This window comes from Talpa europaea, assembly GCF_964194135.1.
Source record: "Talpa europaea genome assembly, chromosome: 9".
Classification (NCBI taxonomy): Eukaryota; Metazoa; Chordata; class Mammalia; order Eulipotyphla; family Talpidae; genus Talpa; species Talpa europaea.
The window spans coordinates 20,742,102-20,754,283 of record NC_140076.1 but is presented as its reverse complement, the minus strand read 5'-3'; the positions used below and the strand labels follow the sequence as shown (position 1 = coordinate 20,754,283).

At 49.5% G+C, this 12,182-nt stretch overlaps 2 protein-coding genes across 2 annotated transcripts; both read left to right on the top strand.

Annotated features, from left to right (window-relative positions):
• On the top strand, positions 1 to 3,204 carry TMEM35B (transmembrane protein 35B; the record flags this gene model as incomplete). Its single annotated transcript, XM_084242265.1, has 3 exons — positions 1 to 102; positions 1,425 to 1,605; positions 3,029 to 3,204. The coding sequence occupies 3 exons, from the start codon at positions 1 to 3 to the stop codon at positions 3,202 to 3,204; spliced, it is 459 nt and encodes a 152-aa protein (XP_084098391.1).
• A 4,316-nt stretch (positions 3,205 to 7,520) lies between these two features.
• LOC311176609 (platelet-activating factor receptor-like) lies at positions 7,521 to 8,577 on the top strand (the record flags this gene model as incomplete). The annotated part of the gene is made up of 1 exon (XM_084242264.1): positions 7,521 to 8,577. The coding sequence occupies one exon, from the start codon at positions 7,521 to 7,523 to the stop codon at positions 8,523 to 8,525; it is 1,005 nt and encodes a 334-aa protein (XP_084098390.1). The 3' UTR covers positions 8,526 to 8,577.
• Between the last annotated feature and the right edge of the window lie 3,605 nt (positions 8,578 to 12,182).

Sequence of the window (12,182 nt, the reverse complement as noted above, 5' to 3'; positions counted from 1 at the left end):
ATGGCGCTCGCCGCTCTGCGCGTCCTGCTGGGTGGCTTCTTCGCGCTCACGGGCTTGGCCAAGCTCTCGGGTCAGATCTCCGCTCCCGCGGCCGAGCAGATGGTGAGCGGCGCGGCGTGGGCGGCGGCGGGGGGTCAGGCCGCGCGGCGGCCGGTGCTAGGCCCTGAGCTTTACCCGAGGCCGGGCGCGCCCCCGCCCCCACCTACCCCTGCCGGTACCGGGCGCACCCGCCTGCCTTCTGGCGAGAAGTCTCTAGAGCAGGGGGAAGAACACCTGGACCTCGACTCACGTGTGCACCCCTTCTGCAGAGTTTCTCTAGAGCTTACGTAGTCGATAGGGAACCGGGACACCCTCCACCAGCAGAACGCTAGCGCCCCAGGCGCGGGAGAGGAAGATGAAATGGAGAGGGGGCAGCGCTTCATCGCCACCCCTGTCAACTTTTGCTTGAGTTCTTGGGAGGTTGGTGAGGCAGGGGGTTATTAATCCTTGCTTGCCAGGGCAGGAGACTTGCCCTGAAGAGGAAATAATCTTCTAAAGTTTATGCAGCCAGTCAGGAAGTGGAACCCAAACTGGACACTTGCCCAAATCAGAATCCTGAGAGTCGGAGCCTGGGAAGGACGCCTAGAAGTTTCCCCTTAGTTCTTGTACAATTACAGACACAGGAAGTTCGTGTCTTGCCCACCAGCCCCTCAGCTTCTCAAATAAACCAGACTTGGAGATCCTGGGCAACCTCCCGCTCCCGGCTTGGATGCTCCCTTTCTTCCCGACTGAGGGTGGTGAATTGTTTGGGCAGGTGTATCCCCAGAGCCAGGCAACTTGGAGCTTCTTCCTGGCAGTGCTTAGTAGGGGAGGTAGAACTGAGGTGGGTTGGAGTGAAGTTGTCATGTGGCCCTGGACAAATTTATCCCTGGCCAGGGCAACTGCCCTTGTATCTGCAGCCGTGGGATCTAGGACCCAGCATGGGCTGGAGTAGGATATAATGAGCAACAATCTGCCCTTCCCACCTTACTCCACCACCAGACATTCTCTTCATAGTAGCCAGAAAAGGAACACAGAGAAAGAGAAACACAGAGAAAGAGAACCTGTGAGGTTCCCAAGTCCTTGGCAATCATGAGAAGCCCCAAGCCCAGTGTTCTCATCTTGGAATTTGGGGTTGGTTTGTAATCTCGAGAGAGGTGTGGTAAGAAAATCAGTCTATCTGTGCACCACTGCCCAGCCCTTCTCCTTGAAGCATAAAGTCTGTTCTTATTCCAGAGCTCATGGAGGGCCTCCCCGCTCCAGGGTGACCTCAGGCCTAGACCTGACCTGACCTAGGGGGCTCCTTTATTGGAGAGTTGAGGTTGTAGGTACATTATGCCCTGTGGAGAGCCTGGGCAATGGATCCTTGGTGAGTGTGACTGACAGGCATTCCCTGCCATCCCTAGAAAGCCCTGTTCACGCAGTTTGCTGAGGTGTTCCCCTTGAAGGTTTTCGGCTACCAGCCAGATCCCGTGAGCTACCAAGTGGCTGTGGGCTGGCTGGAACTGCTGGCTGGGTTGCTGCTGGTCCTGGGCCCACCGATTCTGCAAGACATCAGTAACATGCTTTTGATCCTCCTCATGATTGGTAAGGGGGTAACTGGGCTGGGAACGTGGCAGCTTCTAGGGGAGGATGCTGGAAAAACCTGGCTCTTACCCACTTTCCTTTTTTTTCTGTAACTGGGAGCACTTTCTGCTCTGGTCTTTAGGTCTTTAGGACAGGTACTTTTTAAACCTAATATATTTTAACATTAATCTGTCAGTATACTTTTTACCTCATCAATTGTATTACCTGCATGGATTCCATGATTAAGATATATTGTAACTTAAAAGCCCCTACCCCTGTGTCCCCACCCCTACTCCTAGGATGGAAGAACAGCTGCTACTTACTTATATGTCTGGCAGGTGGGAGCAGAAAGCAGGGAAACTGGGCCCCTGAACAGAAAGGCAGAAAATTTCCCTGGGGCAGATAGTCCCAGCGGGCCCCTTCATAGCAGCTCTGCCCATAGGAACTGCTGATGTAGAAAAACAGCTGTTGCCTCAAAGGCCAGACAGCTTCAGGCTCTTCTGTATCCCCTGGCCAGTGTCGCCATGCTGCCACCACCACCATCCCTCCCCCAGTCTTCTAGCTCTAGTTTCATTCATTTTCATATCTTTCCCACATCACTACCAACCCCTAGGACTCCTCTTCAGTAGAATTAAGAAAGGAGAATCCCGGGCCTCCCTGGAGGGGGTAAGCACCGCACTATGGAGCAATCCGCAGCCTCCGCAGCACGAGTTTGATCCCTGGCCGGCCAGGGAGCAACCCGCATGGCACAGCAGACCTCTCCTGTCTCGCCCACTGCTCCCCTCAGCAGTGTATTTCTGTCAGTCTGCCTGTTCTGTTCCCATTCTGTCTCTGGTGGATCCTCTCACCCCCCTACCCTCGCATCTCTGGCCTGTACCCCAGCTCTTGTATGCATAAATAAATAAATCTTAAAAAAAAAAAAATCCTGGAGAATTTGTTCCAAAATGCTTACCTCAGCCCCTATTTGGCTGGATTGTTCCTGTTTCTTGCCCTCTTGGAGGGGCTACATTAGTCCAAGTATTTTCCTTTTTTAAAGATTTATTTATTTATGCATAGAAGAGCCGGGGTGCAGGCCAGAGGTGTTGGGGGGTGAGAGGATTCATCAGAGACAGAACAGCCAGATCTACTGAAATACACTGCTGAGGGGAGCAGCTGGCGAGTCAGGAGAGGTCTGCTGTACCATGTGGGTAGCTCCCTGACTGGGAATCGAACTTGTGCTGCAGTGGCTGCGGATAGCTTTATAGTGACACTTAACCCCTTGCACCACCAGGGAGGCCCCCAAGTATCTTCTGATTCCTGCTTCTTGCTTCCACTCTCTGGGTGGCCAGGAACAAGAGTGTATGTAATTTACAGTGTTTGTGTACGGGGGAGGTGGTGTTTAATGGGAGGACTGGGCTGGAGAGTTGCTTCCAGGTCGCTTCAGGGACCTCACTTTCCATTCCAGGGGCTGTCTTCAATTTGGTACTTCTGAAAGTGTCGCTGAGCACCTACGTTCCTGCCATCATGTGCCTGGGGCTCCTGCTGCTGCTGGATATCGGCCAGATCTTTGTCCCAACGAAGAAGGTGGTCAGACCCAGTAGGAAGAGGACTTCAAGTGTTTTCAAGAAGTTGAGGGAGTAGAGTGTCTCTTGCCTCTGCTTGCCATGCTGCCATCACAGCAGGAGCACGCAGAACAAAGTCTCCTACTCCCTTGTTACTGATCTGTCCAAGCTTGAAGTACGGCCAGTGCTGAAATAGACATCCTGGTCCTGGTTTCTCAGACATTTACTCTTTAACATACTAACATTCTTCACGTCATGTAAAAATAGGAAAGAAATGGAAAAGAAATTCAAGTTACCCCAAAATTTAATGACCCCAAAGAACTTGTGATACCTTTGTATAACTCTACCTCTCTATTTTTTCTATACCTTAATACAGATTTTTTAAATGAAAATAAGATCATATATACTACTTTGTTTGCTGCTTTTTAAACACTAACATTCCATGTATATTTTACCTCATTGATGTTAATGACTACATAGTATTCCACTGTAAGGATGTGCTGTAATTATTTGCTCAAACTCTCACTGAGGAATATTTGGATTGCTCTCAATGTTTTACTGTTACTTCACAGTAGATCACCTTTGCATACTTATTTTTTTTCCTCTAGAAGTGAGAGTGCTAGTTCAAAGGAATGTACCTTTTAAAGGGCTTTTATTACATACTTAAAATTTATACATGGCGTATGGCAGGCTATAAATGCCTGCTGCCTGTATCCTGAGCCATATGAGGTATTCCCTCCCACTGCTTTCTGTCTCTGGCACTTCAGATTTGCAGAGCTAACAAGGATGAGATTTTAGTAGTCATTTTCTAGCACCTGAAACCGCCAGCCTTGGGTGGTAAGTTGGGACACTCAGAGCAGTGCTCCTTGACACTTGCGTGGAGTACAGGGATACAACCAACTCCATGCTAAAGTAGGGCCAGAAGCCTGGGATGAATCAAGAAGTCCTAGGGTGTTGGAGGGTGTGTATGTGTGTGACAATTCTCAAGGGAAAGGTGACCATGTTAGGCTACCTAGTAAGGGATCACCAACCATCTTTCCCTCAGTGTGGGGGGGGGGGGCATTTTTGGAAGTGATGTGCTTCCCTTAGGGAAAATAGGAAAAAGCTCACTGATTTATGTATCTACTCTAGCTTCCAACCTACAGACTGCTTTGAGGGTAGGAACAACACCTTCAGAGGTTCACAAGAGTGAAAGAAGCCTGTATTATGCTCCATTTCATCTTCACTACAGAATGGCAATTCTTGCTCTGACACTGACTAGCTGTGAGCCTCAGATTAGTTGACAAGTTAGATCTTCTTGTGTCTGAAAGCACAGTGATGCAATTTACCCATAGCAGGTGTGTGTACATATATGTATACTAATGTGTACACACTAGTATATATAGGACTAATTTATGTATAGTACATAAATATGTTGGCATGTGTGTACTACATAAGACAGAGTGTCAAACAATAAGGAAACTTCCTCCCACAAAGAAGGTCCAGAGATAACACCCAGTTTCAATGGGTAATTTGGCTGCTTAACAACGACATCAGACACCGTCAACTTTCTGCTCTGTTGCTTTCAATTTATTGGCTGCTACCCTCAGGGTTGCAAAATAGTTGCATCAGTTCCAGACGGCACATTTTGCACAATCCAAAGGTGAAAAGAGCGAAGAAAGCTCTCTTAGAAGACCCCTATTTCCCCTCACATCCCACTGGCAAGAATTGTGTCATTCCCATTCCTAAGCCTGCTATTGGCAAGGGGAGTGGAATTCCGTCATGGAATTAGACTAGCTAAAAATTACCCACACTAAAATCAACAAGCAACTATAAACCAGAGACACACTGCCAGAGGTGGGGGGGAGGGAAGGAAGGACTAGAGTCAAAATAAGGGGGGAGGTACCATTGTATGGGGAGTATAACCAAAACGAAAATGCATACATTGTGCAAAGATGAAAAAAGATGTAAGAATTATATAAAAATAAAATATATTAAATAAACAAAATTACCCACACTGGTTGTCAAGGAAGAAGGGAAGAGGTAGATAATGGTTTCTGCCACTTATTATTTACAAAATATAGAAAATGATAAATACATCATAGAGTTTTTGGAAGGTTTAGTGAAGATTTAGTGAGTTGAGGTGCTTGCAGTAGTGGCTAGCATGTGAGTGAGCTTTGTTACTAAATGCCATTTTGTTCTATAGATAAATGGATTCAGAAGGAGCCTACATGTCAGACCTGAGACTAAAATTAAGACCTGATTGAGTCCAGAACCCATATTTTCCACTGCACCTGCTGCCAAAGATGAACTCGGGCAGGCCTGACACACCCACTTTCTTCACCTTGATGGTGAACAGGATGATTGGTCCAGTGTGATTAAATCAGCTGCATTTCTCAGAATGGCTGCTCTGCATGAAAATTCTGAAGCCCATGAAAAAGGGAGGATCTTAGCCTCTTACTGTCCCCATCCCTTCCAGGATGCCACAGCCAGCCTGTCTCCAGCCAGGACTTTGAGTAAAACCTCACAGCTGGCATTAGCTTGAGCATTCTTGTTTACCAAAGCTTGGCCTATAGGCTGATTAGCGCTAAGGGCCCCCAAGTTTGACTGTAGGGCCTGCCTAGCAGCTGCAGGAAGATAGGGTGCTGGAGGAGTGGGCTGGCCAGCTGGTATGGAGGAGCGGTTGGGATTGACAGCAGCAGGAGTATTCTGAGCTCCAGCAGTGCCTCCTCAGCCCAAGGAGAAGCCAGGCCTTAGGAAAAGTGCCTCCCCCCCCCCAACTGCATCCTAAACTTAAGTGAGGTCAGCACAATGACATTCAGCTGTCAGGCTTTTCTTGTACTTTCTATCTCCCTCACGCTGCCCCTTTGCCCTGCAGACACTCCCTTCTCTTGGGGCCCTGGCCGCACCCCATAAACCCAGCTCACAGCTGCCACAGGTGGGTCCCAGCCCCCTCCAGCTGTTAGGCCCATTTTTCATGTCACATCCTGGGATTGGTCAGTTGATGGGAAGGTCTGGGATATGCGGTTGGGAGTGAGTTCTGCCCTCAGTTCCTTAGAGCCAGGCCCACCAAGCCCCAGAGAGAGCTGCGGCAGTCAGAACAGCAAGAGGTAAGAGAGGAATGATCTGGTGGGATGACAAGCGGAGGTTCAGGATGGGGCAGTTGGGGGCTACAGCCAAGGTGGACAGAGCTAAGACAGGAGGAGAATAAACTCACTCAGGGTTACCAGAAAGAATTGGAGGTGAGAGGTTTAAAGGCAGAAACACAAATTTTGGTATTAAGAACCAAGTTTTGGGATGCCCTAGGATTGTGCCTGTATTCTAAATATAGCAAGAGGACATTGTCTTTGTGTACTTACCCCGCTTGGGGAAAGAATAGGGATACACCCAGATGTCTTTGTGTTGTTTTGTTTGCTTGGGCTGTCTGTGTCTCTAACGCTGTATGTGTGCCTGTGTGGGTGTACACATTTATCTGTGTGCTGCCTAGAGGGGAAGAGAACTAATGGTTATGAAGTATCTCCCTAGTGTCAGCCACAGTGCTCAGAGTTTTACTTATGTTTTCTCATAATCCTCCCAAAAATCCTGTGAGGTAGATATTTTAATCTCCATTTTATAGCAAAGAAGACAAGCTCAGTGAAGCTGAGTAATTTGCCCAAGGTCACATGGCAAATAAATGCATGTATCTCAAATCTGTCTCATTCCCAGACCTGTGCCCTTTTTGGTTTGCTGCCCAAAGTTTTGAGTCAAGCTCAGGAAGTCTTTGTGGTCAAGAGCTGAGAGGGAATGAAACACACTGGAAGGCTGAGGGTTGTGAAGCCTTTCAGCCCTGCCCAAGGTGCTCCAGGCAAGCCCCAGAAGATAACCTTCACCTATGCAAGCCCAAGATTACTGTGCAGGAGCCTAACCTCTGGGAGGCTGCACCATAAGACCCCTCTGTTCACCTACCCTCCCTTCTCCACTGGATGGTGTATGGAGGAGGCAGGTTTGGACTTTAACTGCAAAGGACTATAACCCCACCCCAGTTCCTCTGGAACTCCCCATTGGCTCAGCCTTACTTGGGCTTACTGCACAAATCTGAACCGTACTCCATCAATGAGGGCCACCTCCACCCTTCCAGCAGCCAAGATCAGAAAATTTCAAGCAATCTGGGTCTGCTGCTTTTCCCTTGTTTCCCACAGCTTGTCATCAAACCCATTCTACTTCAAGTCACTGGAGTCCACCCCTGCCTCTCCATGGCCAGCAGCTCCTGGCTGGGCTCAGTTCTCAGCCCTTCTCACATGGACTACCTTGTCCTAGGGTTTCCTCCCAACAAGGGCTAAGGAAGACAGGGCTGGAGGAGGGAGGTGGCACAGCAGGATTCCTTTGTGGCTACCCTCCACGGTGACCTCTCTTCCTCTCCCCAGTCCAAGGTCCGAGATGAACAGCAGTGTTGAGGATCTGGGTGTTGGCGGCTGCAGCCCATGGGATGACCCTGCCCGCTTCATCGTGGTCCCTACAGCCTACACCCTGGCGCTGGGCCTGGGGCTGCCCGCCAACGTGGCTGCCCTGGCAGTGTTTGTCCGCAGCGGCAGGCGCCTGGGTCAGGCCCTGCGTCTCTACCTGCTCAACCTGGCTCTGGCTGACGTGCTCTTCACGCTCACGCTGCCTCTGTGGCTCACCTATTACCTCGGTCAGGCCCACTGGCCCTTTCCGGAGGCCGCCTGCCGTGCGGCTGGGGCAGCCTACTATGTGTCCACCTACGCGGCGGTGGCCTTCGCGGTGCTCATCAGCGTGTGCCGCTGCGGCTCGGTGCATCAGCCGGGGCTGCGGGCGACCACCCGCCTCGGGCTGAGCCGCCCGGGCCCTGCGCGTGCTGCCTGCGCGGCCGCCTGGCTGGCCGGCCTGGCCTGCGCGGTGCCCTCGCTGGCTGCGCCCCACGCCTTGCGCCCTGGCCCGGGCGGCGCCGCTCGCTGCCTGGAGCACGGCTGGGCGCGCGCAGGCCTGGCCTATGCCACCGTGGCCTTCTTCTTGGCCGCCTTCTTGCTGGTGCTCGCGGCCTACGTGAACCTGGCACGGGCGCTCGCCCCGCCCTCCGGCCCTGGCTCAGCCCCAGTGGGCCCGCACAGGCGCGCGGCCAGAACCATGGTGTTGGGGCTCCTGCTGGTCTTCGCCCTCTGCTTGGCACCCTACCACCTGTTGCTGGCGCCCTGGGTGGCCGGACAGCAGAGCGCCACGGGCGGCGACGGCGGCGGATGTCGTGCGGGCTCTACGCTCGACATCTTGCACACCCTCAGCCTGGCGCTGCTGAGCCTCAACAGCTGCCTGGACCCGCTCATCTACTGCTTCTCAGTGCGTCGTTTCCGCCAGGACTGCTGGGCGCTGAGCTGCCGCCCGGGGATCGGGGAACCCCGGGCACATGGGTCCTCCTTGGCCTCCTCTTAGAGAGGTCCTGGCATCCCGCAGGTTTCACCCCTGCCACGCTTCCAGTGGCATTTTGGGTGGAGAAGGCTCTTTGGAAGGATCGAGATCCCAATTCTGATGCAGTAACACACCGCCCCAAAGATGTAGGCCGTGTGGCTCCTGTGTAAAAAGGACACAGAACGTTCTTTGTAACCCTAGTGTTCTCTAGACTTAGCCAACTTTGGGATGCAAGTAAAATGCCATAAATGTCAGGCCCTGCCTGACTCCTGTTTCCCTCCCAGCCTGCCCCTCTCCTCTGTTCGTAACCTAGATACCCCATCGGACTCCATTCCTTTTCTAGGTACCTTCAAGGCCTTTGCACCTGACCTTGCAAGAATGATGTCCCCCTCTCGCTTTCTGTACGGGAATATCTCTTCATCCTCCCTTCCTCAAAAGTGACTCTTTACGGTAAACCTTTCGTGACCAGTAAACACACACGTGTTCGTGGGCACCCAGGACCGGATTAGAGCTTGCTGTTCCTTCAAGCTCTTTTCACAATTGTAATCAAGAAGTTAATTGGGTAATTTGTTGGCTTTCTTTTTCTTTTTCTTGTGCCAAAATGTATTTATGCTGATCCATAACAAAGTGCCATTTTTGGAGAACACAAAGATTGAATATTGGCAATTTTATTTTCATCCAATTCAACTTAACAATTTCCATGTTTACCGTATTCACTGTATTCTGAGGGCTCGCAACTGGGCTGTGCACATATCAAGTGGCTAACGAAATTTGGATAGCATTAGGTTAGGATGCTCAAGGACTCACTCAGATATCCCAATCTCTGGTAGACTCCCCAAGTGTTACCATGATGCATTCCACACCCCGTCCTGATGATTGATTCCTTTTGCTGTTGTTGAATACCTGCAGCCATTCCCTCCGTTGTAACAAGACTTCTGAGCCAAGACTTGGCGGTGACCAAGTTGGAGATCCAACCAGCTATTAACTGGGACAGGGGTGGGTCAGACTTGCCGCCATCCTCTTCATCTGAGCTGGGACACTATCACAGGTACAAATCCCTGCCTCTGGCTCTAGCCACTAATGCTTTCCCTCCTGGTGCCTTACTGACTCAGCAGCTGCCCAGGGAAGGAGACTGCTCCCTCACTCTCATCACTGTATTGGGGGTGCCATAACACGGCTGCTTGGGTCTTGAGAAGTTAGAGCTAATGGGTTAGGGTGGCTCTGCGAATCAGCCACCATGTCTAATTGACCTTCAAGTTCTAGTGTTGAATTTATCTTCTAATGATAAATTTGAGAAATTCCTTTTTGATAATTACCTTTCATTGGTCCCTTTTTTTCTGCTATAAATTTTCTTTTACATTTTAAACTTAACACATGTTCATGAAAATAAATTCAAAGTAGAGAGAGAAATGTTGAATGGAAAGTAAAGGTCCCCCAGCAGTAGCCACTGCTCACAGTTTATTGTATGTATCTTTGCAGATGTTTTCCATTGTGATACAAATATATGCATAGTCAATTTTCTTCAAAAAACCAGAAATGGAACAGTACTGCAAGGCTCTTCTGTAATTTTCTTTTCTCACGTAATGTATTTCTACATCTTTTCTAGCACATAAAGCTCTACCTCATTCTTTTTAATAGATGCAAAGTATTTCACTCATTTGATCCCCTATCGATGGGCATTTGTTTCCATTGTTTTGCTGTAGTAAACAATGATGCAGAGAATGTTCTTGTCCATGAATCTTTGCATACTTGTAAATCTGTAGAATAAATTCCTGGCAACAAAATTGCTGTGTCAAGGAGTATGTGTGTGCACTTAAATTGTTTGATTACATCACCAAATTGCCTCTGAAAATGTGACAACAATTACGCACCCACCTACAGCATGTAATGGTTGCTATTTTACCACACACTCACAAGCGCTGGGCGTTTTCACCTACCCCTTCTTGTCCACATTCCAATGGTGAGCATTGTTATTTTTCTTCTTTCCTAGAAGACTTCTTAGTCTCCTCGATAGTTCCTTGAAACCTGGTGAGGATAGGAGTGGCCAGGAAAAGGATGTCACCTAAGACCTCACAGTAGTAGCCTATCAAGCTTGTTGGAGAAATTAAACAAAGCCCAAGTGAGAGTCACCTGCACATTAGCAGGTCTACAACTATTGTTAGTTCACCTTCCTTGAGAATTAGGCTGGTTTATCCCATGCACCGCTGACCAGCTTCTCACCTAGATCAGGAGGTTGCCTTGGCTTACATCATAAATTCCTTTGCTTTGGTGCAATGAATTACTTAGCCCCAGGGGGCATGCTAGGCTGGGTCTCTGAGAAATCATCTGGTGTCCATACTTGAGCCAGCTGACTCTCCTGAGGCTGAATTTGATTCTGCCCAAATAAAAAATGATTCCCTGTGGCATCATCCATCCTTGCAGTCTTGTATTATCCTGCTTTTGATGTGACTTTTCCCTTAGTAGTCAGTTTCCTTTGGGAAATGTCTAACTGAGTCTTCTGTGTCTGACCTGGGAAAAAAGAGCTTGAGAGTTGATTGCCTCTGGGAGGGCAGACATGTTGGAAAGAAAATCTCTATCCAGAGTTACAGTATGTGGGATCACCCCCCTCCCTCCCTGTTCACTCAGGAAAGCAAGAGCCTGGGGCAAGGACCCAAAAGCAAAGTCTGAGGGTTGAGAGAGAAGATTGCTTTGTACTATCAATCCTTTTGAGTTTGGGCTCCTTTATTTATTTCAGACCTTAAAGAATTTGATCCAAGACCCTTCCTCAAATCAGGATGGAGAAGAAGGTAACCCAGACTGGTGCTTGATTGGATGCTGGAGACCCTTTTCTATAAGATCCAGGGAAAACTCATCTGACAACTGTAGATATCAGTTTTTCTTAGATTCTGCCTTGCTCTTGAGAGAAAGGAATGTCCAATCCCTGGCCCTACCTACCCAGGTTATGCCCTGTGGCTGTAGGGTCTAAATATGGTGCAGGGAAGTGGCTCCCAACACAAGAAGAATGAAGGTTCCTTTCTCTACCTGACCTCACTCTCTCCCTCAGGTCAAACACAGACCAGGTTTCTGAATTCAGCCCAATCCCATCCCTGCCCTTGGCCACAGCTGGCCCAGGCTTTGGGCTCTCCACATACTTGCCTGGGCCTTTTGACCAGTCTTGCATCCTCTGTGATCCTGTCTGCTCCTACCTGAGTCCTCACCTATACCTGGGGCCTCACTTGAAGCAGATCCCACCTGCTTCCTCAGCCTCTGCAGGGAAGTTGGTCACACTTCAGCTTGATTTTTCTCTATGTCTTTAGGTCTCAAGATGCTCTCTCTGCAGCTGATTCTTTACCTTGACATCTGTTTAGCTTTCCCCTAGCTTTAGAAAGACAGTGTTTTCCCCTCTGAGTCCTTCAAATCCACCAGTGGCTGCTATCCTTCACTGACCCTGAAACCACCTTGAAGACAATACAGATTCAAGGACTTACTTCCCAGAAGAATCACTTGTAGGACTTCCTCAGGCCTGCATTTTCCTGCCATTGGTGGGCATTGAGGCCCACCACCACCGTGATAGATAAATTGTCGTTAAACCAGATTTTTCCTCTCCTGATTCTCAGTGAGCACCAGCTTGGCTCTGAAACATACCTATGGTTGGGGGTGCTGGCCTCACACTGAGCTCAAGCATTTGAGGGGACCCTGGAC